A 17957-nucleotide genomic window follows, 5' to 3' on the forward strand; every position below is an offset into this window, starting at 1 on the left:
GTGGTGGTGAGAGGCTAACATTTCTAATGAGCTGGCAGTGCTTGGTACAGATCTTTAGAAATATTTTATGTTTTTTAAAAAATGAGTTAAGAAAAGCAGTAACCTTAGAATAAATTTGTTTTTTTACACTTTTTTTTTCTGATTCAAAAAACCGTTGGTTGAGTTGCCACACTTCAGTTTTCCGTTATTTAAAAACTGGTTTGAATCTGTGATAAATAAATTTTTTCCCACATCCACCTTGGTCACACTGATCAGCTATCAAAATCCGATAGTCGCATGTGGTAGAGGAAAACTCCACCTCTAATGTTCCGATTGTTACCGCGTTTTCGTTAGTTTTTGCCAAAAACTATTTAATATTAAAGTAACTTAAATATTATTTGCAGGACAACTTTTAAAAATGACTGGAGGTTCCCCACCAAAGCGTTCTTCACTGTGGATTGGCACCCACAACGGCACTTTCCACTGCGATGAAGTTGTTGCCTGCTTTATGCTCAAGCAACTGGAAGAGTTCAAGAACGCAGAGATTTTTAGAAGCCGCGACGACAAAGCTTTGCGAGAAAAGTGCGACATCATAGTGGATGTGGGTGGCGAGTATGATCATGCCAAGAAATGGTACGACCACCATCAGCAAACCTTCAAGGAAACATTCAAGTCCATTCGCCCGGAAGTCAGCGAAGATTTCAATGTTATCAGGTGAAATTGGTTGAAAAACACTCAAAAGATCCGTGTTTATTCAAAGATAATCCCCTCTAGACTTAGCAGTGCCGGCTTGGTTTACTCCCACTATGGCGAGCGGGTCATCCAGAGCATCTTGCAGCGCGAGAAAGGCATTCAACTCTCGCCGGAGAACCTACAACTGGCCTTCGTCCAGATCTACAGAAACTTCATCAGCGAACTGGATGCCATCGACAACGGAGTGCCCATGTTCGAAGGCGGCGAGGCATTATACAAAATCTCCAGCCATTTATCCGCCCGCATTGGCAAGCTAAATCCCTCCTGGCAGGAGGTGGGCGTGGACATCGAGGAGCGATTCCGACAGGCAATGGACACAGCTGGCCGGGAGTTTGTGGAAAACGTGATAGAAGTGGCCTGCTCCTGGATTGCGGCCAGGGACCATGTACGAGCGGCTCTTGAACAGGCTAAGAGCGTCCATCCATCCGGCGAGATTCTTGTGCTGAAGGTTTTCTGCCCGTGGAAGGCTCACCTCGCAGATTTGGAGAAGGAGTACCAGGTGGAGGGTGTCCCCAAGCTAATTGTTTTCAACGACGGCAGCAGTTGGCGCGTGGCCGGTGTCCCAGTAACCCCCAGCAGCTTTTTGGGTCGCAAGTTCCTGCCCACACCCTGGCGAGGATTGAGAGACGATGATTTGAGTGAGAAGGCCGGCATCAAAGATCTCATATTCGTGCACCACAGCGGTTTTATTGGCGGAGCCAAAACTGAGGAGGCCGCCATGTTGTTGGCCAAGAAGTCCATTGAGTGGGCCGATGAGTAATAAATTCAAAGAAGGTGTACTTTTCAAACTATTATTTTATAGGGGTCAAATTGGTCGAGTTTATTATTCAAATTACAAAAGAAGAAGAGTCCATTTTTTATACAACATTTAAATATTTTAAAGATTTCTTTAATACTTTTCGCATACTATGCCAAATACTCTACAAAAACACAATGATAACTTGGCCCAAATATGAAAAAAAGCGATGAGGATTGATGGCTAGGATAGCAGCTATCCAAAACCAGCCAAATTAAGTTGTTAAATCAAGATCAAGAAAGACCAATTAGAACTGAAGCCAATGTCTTAATCACAAAAGAATCACGCTTATTTTGTACCTAAACAAATTTTATTTGTATTGTGTATTTCGGTTAATGTTGTATACAAAATCACCAAGGGAACTCTTAACATCCATCTAATCCATGCGGGTCTTCAGCGTGCGCTCCGTGATCTTGTCCTTCTCGATGATGTAGACGGTGGCGCCCCAACCGCTCATGGCGTCGCGATCGAAGGCGTTCATCATGGACTGGGCGATGACCTCGAAGAGCTGATCGGGCTCCAAGTCTGGTTTCCACAGGGTTTCGCACATGCCGTACAGCTGCTCCGCACATGTGCCGGCCACGACAAAGTCGTCGGGGGCGTTGGGGCAGCCGATCAGATCCATGTTGCAGATGAAGGGCTCCAGGGTCTTGGGGTCCAGACCGGCCACCACCGGCTCAATGAAGTACGGACCGAAGCGGTGTTCGTACAGGAAGCTGGACAACATGGCCGAGAAGGGCTTGGGGCACATCTCTCGGTTCTCGCGCGTCTCGTACAGATTCTTGCGGAACATCAGACGATCGCGGACCGTCAGGATGTCTGTCTGCAGGCCGGTCAGTCCGAGGAACATTCGCGGAGCGATGTGGAACACCTTCTTGAAGTCCGTAGAGATCGTCTGGGCCTGGACACCGAATCGATGATCCGTGGCTATGGCCACGCAATCCTTGCCGCGCATGGCCACTACGCATCCTCCGTTGTAGGCTAGAATCGACATGGTGGCGGTGGTGGTGCTCCTTGCTCAACTCAATTTAATCAGCAGGAAGATATCAATTTTGCTAAATGCTAAACGCCGCCTGAGAAGATGACTTTTTGTTTTCGCCCTGTGTTGCCAGAGCGCGAGTGTTAAAGGGGCTAAAATTGACTAGACTAATCGGAGTAAGGTGGCAACGCCAACTTACAGAGCTGTGCCAGTGAAATTGGCTATTTTCAAGCTAGATTATTTTCTTATTTTAAGTTTTAAATTAAATTTAAAATTGTTGGATAAGTTTGATATAGAGTGCAAAACTAAACTTATCCTATAATACAATTATTAGCATACAATAAAAGAAATTCACAATAAAATGTTGGCTAAAATGCTATAAATATTGGCTCCTTTTGCAGAGTTGGCAGCAACACTTATGTCAGCTATCAATGTGACCAAAGTGCGCCAGCGCACTCCCTACCAGCAAGATTTCGCCTCATCTGCGCCAAGGGCCACTCTCAAAAGGTCTTATTTATAGAAAAATATAAATTAATTTTAAATTCCCAATAGTTTTGAACGGACCCAATGACCGGCGTGGGCCCGGGAGTGTGTACCTCGTCCTCCACTGTGCAAAGCAACGTCTAGAGTCGCCGGCCACGAACGCACGAAAGAAACAAACGACAATCTTGCACAATCGCTAGCCGTGAGCCGAATCTACACGAAATAAAGGACCTCCGGCAGGATGGCAGAGGCAATGGTGGTGGAGGACCGGTCCGCCGAGTCCAAGCGATTCTTCTGCCACATGTGCAACGTGGAGATCAACATTCCCAACTCGGACTTCACCTGCCCGCTGTGCGCGAACGGTTTCGTGGAGGAGTTGCCGGCAAACGCCCCGGAGATGGCTTCTCCGGCAGCTGGAGCACCCGGCGGTGGACGATCCGGAAGCAGTGGCAGTGGCAGCGGCTCCTCTGGCTCCCACGACACCCTGAGCAGGGGCAGCTCGTCGGGCGGATCGCAGGTGAATGTGGAATCGCTGCGAAACGACATAGTGTCGCTGCTGAACATGCGAAATGTGTCCAACCTGGAGATCACCATCGAGCCAAACAGGCGGCATAGCAATTTGATGCTGGGTGCCTTCACCGGTCCCTCGGGCAGTGGCTCCGGGGGCGGCGGCCTGACTGCCGGTGGACGCGTGCGTCCCGCCAATCTGGATCGGCTGGACAATGTGCTCTTTGACTTTCTGCAGAGCCTGCCACTGGCCGGTGCCACGGCGGAAATAGTGACCGGACCAGGTGGCGGTGGAGGAGTCGGTGGAGGCGGCAATTCGCACATGTTCTTCATGGGCAACCCAGGAGATTACGCTTGGGGCCGCGAGGGTCTGGACACCATTGTCACCCAGATGCTAAACCAAATGGAGACTTCGGGACCGCCGCCCTTGTCAGCGCAGCGCATTAACGAGATACCCAATGTGCAGATCAGTGCCGAGGAGGTGGATCGCAAGATCCAGTGCTCCATCTGCTGGGACGACTTCAAGATAGACGAGATGGTACGTAAGCTACCCTGCTCGCATCTGTACCACGAGAACTGCATCGTGCCATGGCTCAATCTGCACAGCACCTGTCCCATCTGCCGGAAGTCATTGGCGGACGAGGGCAGCGATGCCGACGAGGAGTTCGTCATGTTGGACGGATTCGGGCCAGAAGTGGGGGCTGACCCTGCTAGGAGCTCGGTCAGCACCGCCACAGGAACACAGGTCAATCCCTCGCCGGCCAACAACAGCAGCAGCATCGCTAGCCAGACCACGGCGGAAAGTAGTGGCCGAGGACGTCCGGAGGTGTCCGCTAATCCCGCCCAGCCAGCACGCAACAACGTCTTCACCTTCGACGACGACAACATGTTTCTGGACTAACTGGCAGATAGGCAGGCAGTGAACCGAGATCGATTGATATTCAAAATTAAGCCAAATATTGGCCGCGGCTTTAGAAGTTTAGCCCTAAAACATAATTAATCATATATATTTATAATAGTTTCTCCTCACGCTTAATTTTGTTGTTGTTCGAAATAACGATTTGTAATAAACAACACGGAATATACAATTCCGTTGGCTCTGCAAAAATCAACTACTGTTGACAGTTAATTGCTTTATTTTTATATAATGGACCTTCTTACTTGTAGTTTGATATTCTATTATTGATATATTTTGTACATAGGCACCGGAACAGTGTTTACCTCGATAAAATAGATGTATTGACATATTTTAATATCTGCTTTTACGTTTCAAAACATAAAACCAAACACTTTTGTAATACTGTTGACTGTAAAACACTTTTTAAAATAAACATTCAATAATGAATTTTCATTAAAAAATGTTAGACTTCAATATTATTTATATCTGCTTTAATGTCAGTATTAAAGAAAACTAAACATCTAAAACTCAAAAAGTCTGTACATACAAATTTCTTAATAGTATTTAAATTAAAATAAGTATTTAATTCAAGAAGTAAAGAAAAACTGTGCAATGTTTAAAAAATCTAGGGGTCTGGCCACATCTTTCGACGTACCAGCTGTTTCTCCACCAGGTGGCAACACCTGTAATTTGTTTAAATTCTAATTTGGCTTTAAGCCCGGCTTAACCGTTTTAAATATAAACAAAATGAGCCAAGTCAATTAAAGTGAATAGTATTTATAATCCAAACAAAAAATAAGCATGTTACACGATGGTCATAATGAGTTTGTGGTCCTTACGGAGGTGGTAAGTCATTGGCAACAGGAAGTGTCCTTGATGGAGGATCCTTAGTTTCCTTTTTTTGGAAGGTTCGCAAACAGTATGTGCTCTATTTGGAGCGCCAGTTGCAGGAGAATGTGTGCGCGTGGGCCAGCAAATCTCGGAATCACCACAAACCCACTGCCTGGTCCTGTATTCCCGCCAGCCTGTATCAACTGGAGGACAAGGCGAAACAGGCCTGCCTGGCGGCACAAATATATCAAAGGGCAATGGTTAAGACGGTAAGTGGATCTATGGGCTACAGAAGTCATGGCTAGCATGTTCCTACTACTCTCTTAGATTGCCGCAGTACGCAGGAACACGCAGGAGTGTCGGCTGGCCAACACCCTGTTTGACCAAATGCAGCTTGCAGCTGGAGAGGATCATGTATCCACCAAGACTGGATCTTTCCTGGTGGACAAGGCCACACAAACAAATGAAATGGCAGCCCAAAATGGTCATGAGAATTCTGATGAGGAGGATAGACCCGAGCTGGGTCGAAAAATCGATATGTTTCAGGCTAGACTTAAAGAGAAGGAAGTCCAAAAAGAGCTGCTTTGCACGCGTTGTCGCAGGAGGAACATAAAGCAGGAGCAGGATTCCAAGCCTCTTGTCCAGCCAAGCTCGCCCCTCTCCGAAACCGAAGATGCAGTGGCCCAGGAACTGGCCATGCTGTTTGGCGATGAGCCCACCGATCTGAATGACATCTTTGGCATCCAGCCCACCGCTGTTAACGATGATCCGCAAATTTCGGCCATACTGGAAGAGATTGAAAACGCCGAACTGCCCAGTCCCAAAACACAGACGGTATCCCCAACAGCCACAGACACGCCCTCAAGGGAACAGCACAGCCAAGTGGATCTTGGCCAGAGCCGGTGGCCCTGTGAACTCTACGCCCAGAGAAGGCGGCTCAATGCCTGCCTAATTCGCTTGCTGGAGGCGGATTGGCGCTGCGAGAATCGTTTGAGATACAGGTTCCACATCTTATTCGGCGAGGACAGCGATGATGAGTTCGCCACCCAAATATCCAGCCCTTCCATCGATCTGGTGGACGAAGTGCTACTTTCCAGCTGTGTGCTTCGTATTCGACCCTGGATCGTGCGTCAATTAATGAGTCCCCTGGCGGAGGGCCTAATCGCCAACCGATTTCTGTTCAAAAAGCTGGCCAAACTGCTGGCCCACTCCATTGTCATGGTCAATCCTTATTGCTCTGAGCAGCAGATTAAGCAAGCCGTGGAGTATCTGTTCTGCCTAAGGCCAAGAGGAGTACAAAGCGCCTATGATCTTGACAATCTGCCGCCCTTAGATGTGCCGAAATTTGAACTATAATGGAATTTAATAAGATTAGTAAGTTAACCTAAAATTTAGGAGATGAAAATAGTCTAGTGATGACACTAGCCCTTTTTCATAAGCAAAATGATTCTCAGTTATGTTCCAGTCGAATTTAGCAAGAGCTCCATTATCAGAAACTTAAATATTAGGTTTATAACCAAAACAAATTCTTTTGAAAAATTTTAAATTTGTCAAAATTTATGATCTGAAAGAAGAACCGTAGTTTTAGAAGTTTTAAGATGAATCATAAGAATATAGTCTAAGGATAACTAAAGCATTTTTTTAAAAAGGAATTTGTTTCTCATTTACGTTCAACTTAAATTTAGCGTGGGCATTTTTTAAATATTAGTTTAACTACGAACTTTTAGGACATTTTTTTTTCCTTACACGCTTTTATCTAAAAGTCCAATCTTCCATATCTTTACGCTCAACATCGAGTATGAAAATAAGCCAAAGCACACTTAACAACGATGTTTTGTGGTTTCTTTAAATTATAATTAATTCAATGATTACAATAATTTTTCTTGCTGCACATCCTCTCATCTTTTTATAATTATATAAATTTTAATATATTTAATAAACGATACATAATATAGTTTTTTTGACGAAATTGCTGCGGCGGTTGCGTCAGCGCAACTGCTTAAGACGAATCGGATTCCTCCAGAGCAGCAGCTATCCCCCACTCCGGTTGTTACATTAACGGCTGTGTTTGTTGTAGTTCCATCTGCTGTTGTTTCGAATTCAGCTTCTACTTCTGCTCAAGGAGCAGATGCTCCATTGCTGTTGCTGTGTTCGGGGTGGTGATAGATTTGTTGTGGCTGCAGCATTGGGTGTGGTTGTTGTTACTGTTGTTGTTGTTGATGCAATTCGTGGTGATCATGGTGATCATCAGAGGCACTACCTAGTGTCGGGAATTTGATTTGTGTTTGCCGCCGCCGTCGCCGCTGCATTAGCGTTCTGTTTGTATTTCTGCTGGGACGCCGCCGGAGTGGCCGTGTTGGACTGCTGCTGCTGTTGTGGCTGCTGCGAGCCCGTGGCCATCTCCGCTGGAGGTGGACGACCGCCGCGTCTCTCGATGCCTCTGTCAGCTGTTGGCTTACTGCCAGCTCCGCTAGCACCCCCTCCCGGGGCTGCAGTGGCTCCTCCAGCTCCCCCCAAACCTCCTCCGCTCATTCCACCCACTCCTAGTCCTAATCCTCCTACTCCTCCTCCACCTCCTCCTGCTGTTCCGCTCGATTGTGTTGTGTTTGCCTTTTTGTTTTTATAGCGATACTCGTCGCACACAAAGTCCTCCGGCGAGGTTTGTTGCATTTGATTCACCTGTCGCACCATCGCCGGCTGTGGCTGCTGCTGCTGCTGCTCCACATCGGCATTGTTGTTTAGCAGTGTCTCCGCATTCTGCGCATCGGCCTCGACTTCCTCCTGCTGCTGTTGCCCCTTATTTACATTATCACTCTTGGCCCGGCTCTCGTCGGAGGCATTCAAGTCGAGCGCCTCATTGCAGAGCATCGATAGCATCAGCGACTGCACGAACATGGACCTGAAGAGGGAGGATTTTGGATTAGCTTGTGAGGTACCAATAATATCTATCTATACGTAAAATCAGAAGTTGTCTTTATGGATCTATGCGGCAACATAGTAGTAACTTCTTAGCTTTTGGAAAAAGCAATAAAAAAATAGTTAATACTATGACTAAATCAAATTTTAGGAATTAAAACTACAAAATTGTCAAATGTTTTTTAAACCGCATTTCGTGTGTTGGTAAGCATTATGATACATTAGAAGAAAAGTGGTTATATGCCTTAAAAGTGTATGCTGCCAAGCATTTTACATTGTTTCATTACAGTTTGAATATCTATTTCGGGTTATAGCTTATCTCATCAAAACAAAAACAGATTTAATAGGTTCTTAAAAGCAGGAGATTTCTGGGCAAACGAGGTGTGATTCTGCCAGCTGGAAACACTCACCGATCTGCTCGCATGCTCTCCACGATCGCCCACTCGGCCTCGGAGAGGGTGGGCTGCATGAATTGGGCCAGCAAGAGGGACTCGCCAGCTGCCGCACCACCCTGGCCAATCGCCTGGCCACTGCCTCCTGCTGCAGCTCCGGCTGCACCTGCTCCGCCGTTGGCAGCTCCACCGACACCCACGCTGATTCCCAGGGCATTGTTGGCTCCGCCGCTGCTGCCCGTTCCGATCGCCTGCAGGACAAGACATAGATGGTTAGTGGACATTTGAAATCAGGGTATGCTGGCCAGTGGGATGAACTACTTCTCTGGCATTGAGGCTGTTGGCGGCCAGACTCGACTGAGTCTGCGAATGATTGCTGGCCGATGTCGAGAAGCTTGCTGTCACTGGCCACTCGGTAGTGCGCAGGTTGGGCGGAGCGGTGCCCCCGCTGCCGCCGCCACTGCCGCTTCCAACTGCGCCACTGCCTCCGCTGCCGCCGCCGCCTGCTCCACCGCTGATCACCTCGGCCATGGCGGCATTCGAGTTCGATGTTGAGACTATGGGATGCGCACGCCTTGGCAGCCGATCGATTTGGCGCGATGCCTAAAATAATGCAAGCGCAAAGGCAAGCAAGAAGACAACGAAAGTCGCAGTTTCCTTATACACACAAATATAATGAATATGGCGAGGCCTCTCCCTTACCGTCACCTGCTGGCGATCCAACTGCATCTGCATCTGTAGCTGCTGCAGCTGCGATGTGGGCGGTCCGCCCCGCCGCACGCCCGAAAGCTGCGACAACAGTTCCGCGATGGGATCCACCGATTCCCGTCCCGAGGGCGACAAGGCCGACAGACCGCTCGACGAGCTGAAGTGCATGTTGGAGCGGCGCGTTCGTGGTCCACCGAGAGTGCGTCCTGGGATGCGACGCACTCCACCGCCATGACGGATGGCCGAGGGCTCGTCGTACAGTCCACAGGTTAAGGAAACCAATGAATTGACTCATGAATAATTAACTTACAACTAGGTTAAACACTGATAGTAAAATGCCTTTGGCTGTATCGCAAACATTTAAAGGTTTGTCTGAGGAGTTAGCTTAAAATGTAATATCACATAAGTATCAAATCAGTTGCACTGTTTACTTTTGTCTAGCATAAACAAAAAAAAAAATACAAAAATCAGCCTAGAGCTTAAATTAAATAAACAAAACCGGGTTGAACTGCTTCTGCCTGCTTGTTTTTCGAAACGAAAACCAAGTATAAGGAAAAATAGTTTGCTTTGATCAAACTCAAATGTTCCTGCAATTACGTTACAGCGCACAAAATTGCTATATATGATGCAATTATATGACTAACTTCATAAAGCATTAACAAAACACAGGAATAATATTTATACTTGCAAATTTTGAAGCAATAACATGACTAATATGACTGTAAGCGTCATAGAGCACTAATACAAATTACAGAAAAAACTTGAAAATTTGGATTTAACAGAAACCGTTTTAAACAAAAGAATTTTTTCGGCACAACTTGAAATACAAAAAAGCCTAATAGTTCTTTCAAGAGGATATTTTTAAATAAATGCATTTGCTTAAACACACATTTATCAGAAATCTAATTCGATATGAAAAGTAAATATTTTTCTTTCAGCACAACTTGAAATCAAAATAAATTAAGTGATTTCTATTGGAAATTTGAGAAGTAATTATTTTTAAGCACACATTTATGAAAAATCACCTATTTTGAAATGTGTGCAAGGAAACTACAAATAGTTTTTCTATCTCACATTCGATGGCTCTTTTTCCGAATCACTAAAGTATTTTAGACTATGGAGCTATATTCTTGCGATGCACAGCGAGACATTTCTACTCAAACTAGGGGTAGATGTTTGTTTTGAAAAAGGATATTAGAAAGGAAATCAGCTCGCGCGGTCCCTGGCGATGCTCCAGGGTGAGGTGACCTGCAAAGTCATCTGTGACTAGATTCGGCTCGCCGCCCGGCAGGCCGGCACAGACCGGGCAGACCACCTCCAGACTGGTCTCCGTGTGCTCGGCGGAGACGTGCTCCAGCAGGGTGGCGTCGCTGAAGCCCATCTTTTTGCAGTAGGGACAGGTGAAGCTCTGCGGCTGGTCCGAGGTTAGCATCTCGCCGCCAAAGTACAGCTCGATGTCGGAGCGGGTAAGGATGCACTGCATGGGATGCTCGACCAGGTGGCGCGTGGAGGTGACGCCATCCTCGTAGCAGTCGGCGCACAGGTCGTAGTCATAGCAGATCAAGCACTTGTAGCGCCGTCCGTTGAAGTTGCTTTTGAGACATGAATCGCAGCTGACACCTGCGATTTGGACATGGGTGGATTTGGTTATTCCTCTCAAATTGACTGGCCTGCTCCAGTGACTCACCTTCATGTCGACTCATTATTCTGCAGCGGGCACTAAGCTTCGCTTCCACTTCCAAGCGTTCAGGAGGAGCGTCTCCCGCTGAAGATTGGTCTGCTTTTCGACTTCGGGCTATTTGCAGGATTTATGAGGATTCCTTGCGGGCTTCGGATTCGGAGGATTTTGATTTGGATATTGAGGAGCTGGAAGAGAGCAGGAGTTTAGGATTTCGATTTAGCTTTGGGGAAACTGGAAGATCTGGAAGAACTGGCAGATCCATCACAGATTCCAGGGCAAACAATGAGAGGAGGACATGACACTCCACTCTCTTATTTTGTTTTTCCTTTGCTTCTCTTCTATTGCCCACGATTACGGTTCTTTCTTTTCGCCGTTCCGTTTGCCTTGCGAAAGGCGGTGGAAAGAGGCACTCGAAAAAAAGGGGGGCTCCTCTACCTCCCCCTCACACCAATGAGGCAACGAATTATTCAATACAATCGAGCGCGAGCCATCGAAAAATTACATTTAACACTGGGCCATCAGCGGGACGAAGCAGGGGGTGTTAATTGCGATTTTCCCCGCAGCCGCGATGCCGCTGCACAGTAAACATTTATTTTTAACTTTTTCGGTTTCGCGAAAATTTTCAACTCGACGATGTCGTGGGCTTTTTGTGCCCCGCTGCCGCCTCACCACTCTTCCTCTTCGCCTGCTGCCCTGTGCTCCCGAAAAGCAAAACGCAGATATGCGCGAGTGTTGCCGTATTCAATGGGGCCAGCTCTCAGAGGCTGATTATTATTGCTTATTATAATTACATGTTTTGTTTATAAACATTTGCAGCCACACACACGGGGAAATAAGCAGACTTTTTTGTTAATCATGCCATGAGCACTCAGTTGGGTGAATTACGCTTTTTCTCGCGCAGGTCTGGCAACGCCGAGTGCCAGGCCAAAGTGACGGCCACGAAAATAGGCACGGTCTACTAGAAAAGAGAGCTTTGGAAAGAACTTTAGCTAGACAGGCTGATTGGGCAGCTGTGAAATAACAGTAGGTCTGTTTTAGTTTGTCACTATTTATAAGTTTATGCGTCGTCTGGTTTTACTCTTGTTTTTCGGGACACATTATTCAGCTCGGCAAATACACAGGCACTTGCACTGGTGTGCGCCGTGTGCATGTCCAGACATTGTATTTGTTCTACGCAATTGCCAATTGCGATCTCTTTTGTTCGCCGCGATTTTTGCACAAGATGATGCCCCCGACGTGTTATTGTTGTTGTGGCTGCTGCTGTATTGCAGTTTTACAGTTTTGTTGTACAGAGCGTTTTCTTGCGGGTTTTAGTTGGTTATTTGGTTTTAGCTTTGGGAAAAAACACAATAACGTACTTTGCTTTGGTGCGCATTGGCTATTTTATGGTTACTTTAAGACACTAGCACTCGAAAATTAATAATTGAAACGAAAATAAGTTATATTATATCGAGTGAAAAGCTTTTCCTGACCTGGGGTGCGACCGTGCGCGGCTAGGCCGAAAAATACCGAATGTCGATAAATACCGCACTTGGTATATAAACTTAGTATCCACATCCACCCCTGAAAAATGCCTTGCTGCTCTACATTTGTTTATTATTTTGTTTATGTATTATAGCTTAGTCCTCCAATTTTTCCGGTGGTGGTCCACATGGCTGCAGCATCCGCTCCATCAGGTTGAAACGTACCCTTGCCTTCGACTCGTTTTCCGCAATGGCAAAGTAGTTAAGGATATCGTAGTGACCCATGTAGCTGGCCAAAGAGTCGCGATGTTGGTTGGTCAGCCACTCGAACTTGGTGGTATCGGCGTGCCCTGTGCCGATGTATTTGCTCTGCAGATGCTCAAGCTGACTGTGGATATTGTAGCGTTCGCCCATTTTCTCTTGGTAGTTTCAAAAATGTGCAACAAAATGAGTAGCGTTGAGTTTCTGTTGTGATTTTGGCTCTAAAAGTGACCAGTTGTTAGTAAGGTCAAAATATATTTGGTATTTTATTTACGAGGCGGCCAGAACTGGTATTTCAATCAACCCTCCAAAAATATTTGTTTACACTTTCAGTTTGGCCACTAACAATTCGTTTTTAATTATTTACTTAAAGTTAAGACCAATGTGCGGGCGCACTTGCCTGTAGGTAAATAAATCACACCAGTTACTCCAAATTAAAAGCCGTTTTAGAACCCTAGACCCCGAGCAGGTAATTTGCGCCTGTAAATATCCACGGAAAACGATCAAAACGGATCCTGATTCCGAAGACAAGGATACAATCAAGGATGAGGAAGGACCGTCAATGGAGACGCCCGAGTGGCGGGCAGAATTCAATCTGGGAAGGAACTACCAGGCCTCCTACAACATTGCCCCCACCGACATAACGCCGGTCATCGTGTCCGCAGGACATTTCTCGGTTGTCGAGGATCAGAAATGCGACCGCGTGATCATGCCCATGATGTGGGGCATGATCCCCTTTTGGCATAAGGGTGACTACCGGCGACATGGCCTAACCACCAACAACTGTCGGCTGGAACACCTGATGGACTCGAAGTTGTATCGTGGACCCTTCAAGCGCGGTCAGCGGTGTGTGGTCATCTGCGAGGGATTCTACGAGTGGCAGACGGCCGGTCCAGCCAAGAAGCCCTCCGAGCGGGATGCCTACCTGGTATTCGTACCCCAGGAGGGAGACGCCAAGATCTACGAGCAGCCAAAGGATGTGAAGCTGCTGAGGATGGCGGGACTATTCGATGTGTGGGCGGACGAGAGCGGCGACAAGATGTACAGCTACAGTATTATCACCTTTCAATCCAGTAAAATCATGGCTTGGATGCACTATCGCATGCCCGCCATCCTCGAAACCGAGCAGCAAATGAATGTAAGTCGAGAAACTGGGGCGTGTTTCTAAATTTGAATTTTTCAGATTTTGAAAACACTTGGAAGGTAAAAAAAGTATAAACAAATTTGAAAAAAGGGTCTTAACGACATTAACTTATTGCTAATGGACAGAAAGAATTCAAAATTTAAGTTTTCGATCGAAGCTGTAGTTTTGGAGTTTTGATAGACACCGATTTTAAAAACATTAGAACATATCCAAAATAACCGTCGTTAGTTGCTATGATCAACTTGAAATTTAGACACAACATCCTTGAGCTATTATGCATTAATTTAAAAAAACCTACACCTATAAACGAATGTTTTCTTTTGTATCCTAGGACTGGCTGGACTTTAAGCGAGTGAGTGACGCGGAAGCCTTAGCCACCTTGCGCCCGGCTACTAAGCTCCAGTGGCACCGTGTGTCCAAGCTGGTGAATAATTCGCGGAACAAGAGCGAGGAGTGCAACAAGCCCATCGAACTGGTCGCCAAACCAGCAAAGCCGGCGATGAACAAAACGATGATGGCCTGGCTAAATGTTCGTAAGAAACGCGAGGATCAAACCAAGGCAGAGCACAGTGATCCCAGCGATGATGAGGAGCAGGAGAAGGAGGCAGGATGCAAGCGCAGGAACTCCCCCGGTGGCTCCTCCTTCGACAGTCCAGCCAAGAAGTACAAATTTGAAGACTTCAAAAGTCAAAAAGCAGTCGAAGTGAAATTCGTCGAAAAATAGACCCGCAAATCATTAATCACATTCTTACAACTTGTAGTACATTAAGTTTATTTTCATTAAAAACTGAAGAATTTTTGTTCAATACCCACATTTCAAAGCATTATCATCGTTGTGTTTGCTTAATTACACAAATTGGGGCTTAGCGGCTAATTAATTGCTTAAAATTTGTTTTTTGAAGTGTGCTTAATTAACTAATTTAATGTTTGAACTTTTCGTAATCAAATGGTCTTATTTTGTGTGTGTGCGATTCAATTTTGAGCGCCACTGTATTGAGCTTGAAAGTTTTCCTTGTCGCTGCATGAATTTGCAATTAAAGCAACAAGAAAAGCTGCACATGAAGCAAATTTCTGTGTATATATAGTATGTATATTGTTTACTCATATACTTTTGTAAGCATGGTCGGAAAATGGGCAAAAATTAATGGGAAATGGTGTCAATGCTATTGGATGGTGCGCTTTATGTTGCTTACATATATAAATTTCTTTTATATTAGACTACGAATTGTATATTTATATATGTATACGTTGCATGAACTTTGTAATGCTTGATGAGAAATACAACTTAATCCTATAGAATCGATGAGAAAGCTTAGAATTCATAGGCTATATAGCAGTGTATATATTTCCTTTTGTTTACTGACGAAAGACATTAATTGTAAATACTTTTGAACGGCCAATGAGCGGGTTAGGCAAATGGAAATGGAGGTGAAGAAGACGTTACGTAGCACACAAAAATAAAGATATCAGAGTCGTGTACGTGACTGCCGGCCATGTACTTAAAATGCTATTTACGAGATTACAATTTGCATGCGTTTGGCTGAATTATTTCAACAATGTTAAGATGGATTGCACTTAAGAAGTGGTTAATAGAGAGACACAGAATAAATGGGAATCGGGAGAATCGAGGATCGGTATCGGGATGGAAGTTACTCAAAAGGCGTGCTGAACATGTTGATGTTTAGGTCCTCAAACGTGGTCGGCGCACTGTGGTCCAGCATCTGCAGCATGTCCGAGAACTCCTGACCCTGCGGCTGTCCTGCTCCGGCCGGTCCGCCCGGATGGGCGTGTGGATGGTGCGGATGGGCCGATGGGTGCGGCGGATGTGGGTGTCCTCCGCCCTGCTGCCAGTCCCACATTCCCGGCGCATTGGGTGGCGGTGGCGGAGGAGCCGCCTGATATGCTCCCGGCTGCGGTTGCTGCTGGCGATTTCCGTTGCCGGCACTCAGTTGGGTGTAGGTTGGACCACTCGGCGACCTGGCCGGACTCGTCTGCTGGTACTGATAACCCTCGGTCACGGGCTGCTGCTGCTGTTGTTGCTGCTGCTGCTGTGGGCGCAGGGCTGCCCAGGAGTTGGGTGCCACCGGTGTGGGCGAGGCACCCGACTTGGGAATCTTGGCCAGCGGCGAGGGTCCTCCAGCGCTGTACGGCGAATGTGTTGTGTCATAAGTGTAGCCCACTGGTGTGGTTTGCGCCGATCCCGGCCGCTGTTGCTGTTGTTGCTGCTGTTGTTGGGGCGTAGGAGCCTGCATGGCGAGCATGTGCGTCTGGTACATGCCATCGTTGGTCGCACTGCCCACTGGGGTCAGCTCCCGGCGGACATAGTCCACACCCGGGGCAGCCTGCACATACACATGTTGCTCCTGCTGCTGCTGTTGCTGCACTTGCTCGGGCGTATGGGCAGCTGCTGCATCCAAGGGAGCACCATGCATGGTCTTGCCAGAGCTATTGGTGCACACAATGTACTCCACTTCGTCGGTGTAGGGATTCAGGAAGGCATAGGCCTGCGTTCGCAGCCACACATACTCCGAATTCTTAGCCCTGGCTCTGTACAAAAGCGAGAACATTTGCCCTTTCTGCTTGAGCACCTGATCAAAGCTTTCCTTCATGTGGCTTTGGTCCTCGGGGTGAAAGAAGTCGTAGCAGATCTTGCCTAGCAGCTCAGTGGGCGTGTAGCCCAATATGTTCAGGACCCGCTGATCCACAAATGTGAACTTGCCATCCATGGCGTGGCGTGTGATGAACTCACTCTGATTATTCGAGCCACTCATGTCGTTCGCGGCCGTGGAGGTAACCTGCAGTCGACCAATGGCCACCAGGCAGCAGTGTGAGCTCATGTCGTCCACATCGCGCTCCATGTGCATGTTGGGGAACATGTCGGTGGGCGGCCAATTCTTTATGTAGCCGGTACAGTGTACCACAGCGTAGTTGGTGCCATCCCTAGAGGGTCCCAGTGAGTTCCGCTGCTTGAGGCGGTTCAAATGGCCGGAGACCATCGACTCTGGGTTCACATTGCCCACGCGCATGCGACAAATGAAACCACGTCGAGCTCCCATGCTCAAGCGCATGCTGGACTGGTGACCCTCCTTTTTGACAGTGCCCGACTTGAGGTCCAGGATGCGGCCAGCATTCTGCGACTCCTGCGTGGACAGCTGCTCGCGGATCTTCTCGCGGTCATCGGGATGAATGTGCTCGTACAGACTGGTGCCGTACCAATCGCTCTGGGTGTAGTTCAGCACGGGAGTCACTGAGTCCGAGACATAAATGACCCTACCCGAATCGCAGGATACAACGAATAGGAACCCATCGGCTGCCTCCAGAATGAGATGCTTCAGCTCCTGGTCCGTAAGGAAGGAGGGTTTATAGGTGCCATCGCTGCTGGTGTTCCCAGTGCCACGCAGAGCCTTCATGTGAGCCACCGCCATGCGGAGGATGGTCAGTTTGTCCGGTTTTCTAGCCAGGGCACTGCAGGTGGGCACCATGTCCGAGAGTTCCGTGATGTAGGCCGTCATCTTGTTGCGGCGACGACGCTCGATCTCGCAGTGATTCTCGCGGCTGGCAAACCGCTCCTTGTCCTGTATGTTCGCCTCGTCCATGCTTGGAATGCGTAATTAGAAAACGAAAACGTTCGTCGTAATTTGGGTCGCCTGTGCTCTGTAGAAAAAGGTTCGTGGAATTGAAAGACGGGTGCGGGGTGGGGGTAAGTATTTTGTCTACGTCGTGCTGTCCAAAAAACTGAACTTCAATCGCTTTTTCGGGTTATACTTACAATTGGTAGGGGCGCACAGATTCTTGGCTCATCCAGACACTTTTATTGGCCTGGTTTTATGCGCTTTTTACCATAAATTCACCACTTTTCCTCACGATAAAATCTCTGTTTACTGCATGCAGTGTGACCGTTGCAAGATTTATTAAATATACCGCAAAGATGGGCAGCCAGTAGAGAATTTCGATAACAATTAAGCCTGGTGGCAATATTGGTTGATTGTGAAAAGCAAAGTGGCATCCTTAAACCAGTTTGACCGTTACATTTTCAATACATATTCGTATTTTCAATTAAATTTTTAAGCTTACAATGTTCGGATTGTAATACGATCGTGACTCTTACGTTTTATTAAATTGAGAAACAAACTCGGCAAATGGGTGTTATTTACAATTGCACATTT

General features: G+C 47.0%; 8 protein-coding genes across 13 annotated transcripts; 4 read left to right on the forward strand and 4 right to left on the reverse strand.

The window, feature by feature from the left end:
- Nucleotides 1–171: 171 nt before the first annotated feature.
- LOC128266049 (MYG1 protein C27H6.8) lies at nucleotides 172–1511 on the forward strand. Its single transcript, XM_053002324.1, has 3 exons — nucleotides 172–328; nucleotides 384–693; nucleotides 754–1511. The coding sequence occupies exons 1-3, from the start codon at nucleotides 304–306 to the stop codon at nucleotides 1490–1492; spliced, it is 1074 nt and encodes a 357-aa protein (XP_052858284.1). The 5' UTR covers nucleotides 172–303; the 3' UTR covers nucleotides 1493–1511.
- Nucleotides 1512–1816: 305 nt separating this feature from the next.
- LOC128266057 (proteasome subunit beta type-3) lies at nucleotides 1817–2666 on the reverse strand. The gene has a single exon (XM_053002328.1). It carries the CDS (start codon nucleotides 2520–2522, stop codon nucleotides 1905–1907), a length of 618 nt encoding a protein of 205 aa, XP_052858288.1. The 5' UTR covers nucleotides 2523–2666; the 3' UTR covers nucleotides 1817–1904.
- Nucleotides 2667–2969: 303 nt separating this feature from the next.
- LOC128252384 (E3 ubiquitin-protein ligase Iruka) lies at nucleotides 2970–4609 on the forward strand. Its single transcript, XM_052980055.1, has one exon. The coding sequence runs from the start codon at nucleotides 3232–3234 to the stop codon at nucleotides 4396–4398; it is 1167 nt and encodes a 388-aa protein (XP_052836015.1). The 5' UTR covers nucleotides 2970–3231; the 3' UTR covers nucleotides 4399–4609.
- A 451-nt stretch (nucleotides 4610–5060) lies between these two features.
- LOC128252383 (uncharacterized) lies at nucleotides 5061–6927 on the forward strand. The gene is made up of 3 exons (XM_052980054.1): nucleotides 5061–5241; nucleotides 5304–5495; nucleotides 5554–6927. Exons 1-3 carry the CDS (start codon nucleotides 5197–5199, stop codon nucleotides 6580–6582), a joined length of 1266 nt encoding a protein of 421 aa, XP_052836014.1. The 5' UTR covers nucleotides 5061–5196; the 3' UTR covers nucleotides 6583–6927.
- Nucleotides 6928–7058: 131 nt separating this feature from the next.
- On the reverse strand, nucleotides 7059–12415 carry LOC128252382 (E3 ubiquitin-protein ligase Kcmf1). Of its 5 annotated transcripts, none has more exons than XM_052980049.1 (7): nucleotides 12282–12415; nucleotides 10930–11108; nucleotides 10438–10862; nucleotides 9237–9497; nucleotides 8856–9137; nucleotides 8553–8785; nucleotides 7059–8125 (listed from the first exon to the last, which is right to left on the reverse strand). In XM_052980049.1, exons 2-7 carry the CDS (start codon nucleotides 10943–10945, stop codon nucleotides 7483–7485), a joined length of 1860 nt encoding a protein of 619 aa, XP_052836009.1. In that variant the 5' UTR covers nucleotides 10946–11108; nucleotides 12282–12415; the 3' UTR covers nucleotides 7059–7482. The 5 variants fall into 5 exon arrangements, with proteins under 5 accessions (XP_052836009.1, XP_052836013.1, XP_052836011.1 ...); XM_052980053.1 differs by having other exon boundaries at nucleotides 12396–12414; XM_052980051.1 differs by lacking the exon at nucleotides 12282–12415 and adding an exon at nucleotides 11715–11977.
- An 89-nt stretch (nucleotides 12416–12504) lies between these two features.
- LOC128252386 (splicing factor 3B subunit 5) lies at nucleotides 12505–12855 on the reverse strand. Its single transcript, XM_052980059.1, has one exon. It carries the CDS (start codon nucleotides 12798–12800, stop codon nucleotides 12543–12545), a length of 258 nt encoding a protein of 85 aa, XP_052836019.1. The 5' UTR covers nucleotides 12801–12855; the 3' UTR covers nucleotides 12505–12542.
- On the forward strand, nucleotides 12846–14603 carry LOC128252385 (abasic site processing protein HMCES). Of its 2 annotated transcripts, none has more exons than XM_052980058.1 (3): nucleotides 12846–13053; nucleotides 13098–13785; nucleotides 14123–14603. In XM_052980058.1, exons 2-3 carry the CDS (start codon nucleotides 13210–13212, stop codon nucleotides 14513–14515), a joined length of 969 nt encoding a protein of 322 aa, XP_052836018.1. In that variant the 5' UTR covers nucleotides 12846–13053; nucleotides 13098–13209; the 3' UTR covers nucleotides 14516–14603. The 2 variants fall into 2 exon arrangements, with proteins under 2 accessions (XP_052836018.1, XP_052836017.1); XM_052980057.1 differs by having other exon boundaries at nucleotides 12846–13049.
- A 707-nt stretch (nucleotides 14604–15310) lies between these two features.
- LOC128252381 (aryl hydrocarbon receptor nuclear translocator homolog) lies at nucleotides 15311–17701 on the reverse strand. Its single transcript, XM_052980048.1, has 2 exons — nucleotides 17561–17701; nucleotides 15311–17445 (listed from the first exon to the last, which is right to left on the reverse strand). The coding sequence occupies exon 2, from the start codon at nucleotides 17385–17387 to the stop codon at nucleotides 15441–15443; it is 1947 nt and encodes a 648-aa protein (XP_052836008.1). The 5' UTR covers nucleotides 17388–17445; nucleotides 17561–17701; the 3' UTR covers nucleotides 15311–15440.
- Between the last annotated feature and the right edge of the window lie 256 nt (nucleotides 17702–17957).

This window comes from Drosophila gunungcola, chromosome 3R (genome assembly GCF_025200985.1).
Source record: "Drosophila gunungcola strain Sukarami chromosome 3R, Dgunungcola_SK_2, whole genome shotgun sequence".
NCBI lineage: Eukaryota > Metazoa > Arthropoda > Insecta > Diptera > Drosophilidae > Drosophila > Drosophila gunungcola.

Bases quoted from the DNA above. Each gene is read 5' to 3' on its own strand.
- LOC128266049 (XM_053002324.1), top strand. From the start codon at position 304: ATGTTCCGATTGTTACCGCGTTTTC. The intron at 329-383 runs GTTAGTTTTTGC...TATTATTTGCAG, and splicing joins CCGATTGTTACCGCGTTTTC to GACAACTTTTAAAAATGACT. The intron at 694-753 runs GTGAAATTGGTT...AATCCCCTCTAG, and splicing joins GAAGATTTCAATGTTATCAG to ACTTAGCAGTGCCGGCTTGG.
- LOC128266057 (XM_053002328.1), bottom strand. From the start codon at position 2,522: ATGTCGATTCTAGCCTACAACGGAGGATGCGTAGTGGCCATGCGCGGC.
- LOC128252384 (XM_052980055.1), top strand. From the start codon at position 3,232: ATGGCAGAGGCAATGGTGGTGGAGGACCGGTCCGCCGAGTCCAAGCGA.
- LOC128252383 (XM_052980054.1), top strand. From the start codon at position 5,197: ATGTTACACGATGGTCATAATGAGTTTGTGGTCCTTACGGAGGTG. The intron at 5,242-5,303 runs GTAAGTCATTGG...TTTTTTTGGAAG, and splicing joins TTGTGGTCCTTACGGAGGTG to GTTCGCAAACAGTATGTGCT. The intron at 5,496-5,553 runs GTAAGTGGATCT...CTACTCTCTTAG, and splicing joins AAAGGGCAATGGTTAAGACG to ATTGCCGCAGTACGCAGGAA.
- LOC128252382 (XM_052980049.1), bottom strand. The intron at 9,138-9,236 runs GTAAGGGAGAGG...GCATTATTTTAG, and splicing joins TGGATCGCCAGCAGGTGACG to GCATCGCGCCAAATCGATCG. The intron at 8,786-8,855 runs GTAGTTCATCCC...CTTGTCCTGCAG, and splicing joins ACAGCCTCAATGCCAGAGAA to GCGATCGGAACGGGCAGCAG.
- LOC128252386 (XM_052980059.1), bottom strand. From the start codon at position 12,800: ATGGGCGAACGCTACAATATCCACAGTCAGCTTGAGCATCTGCAGAGC.
- LOC128252385 (XM_052980057.1), top strand. From the start codon at position 13,030: ATGTGCGGGCGCACTTGCCT. The intron at 13,050-13,097 runs GTAGGTAAATAA...AAGCCGTTTTAG, and splicing joins ATGTGCGGGCGCACTTGCCT to AACCCTAGACCCCGAGCAGG. The intron at 13,786-14,122 runs GTAAGTCGAGAA...TTTGTATCCTAG, and splicing joins AAACCGAGCAGCAAATGAAT to GACTGGCTGGACTTTAAGCG.
- LOC128252381 (XM_052980048.1), bottom strand. From the start codon at position 17,387: ATGGACGAGGCGAACATACAGGACAAGGAGCGGTTTGCCAGCCGCGAG.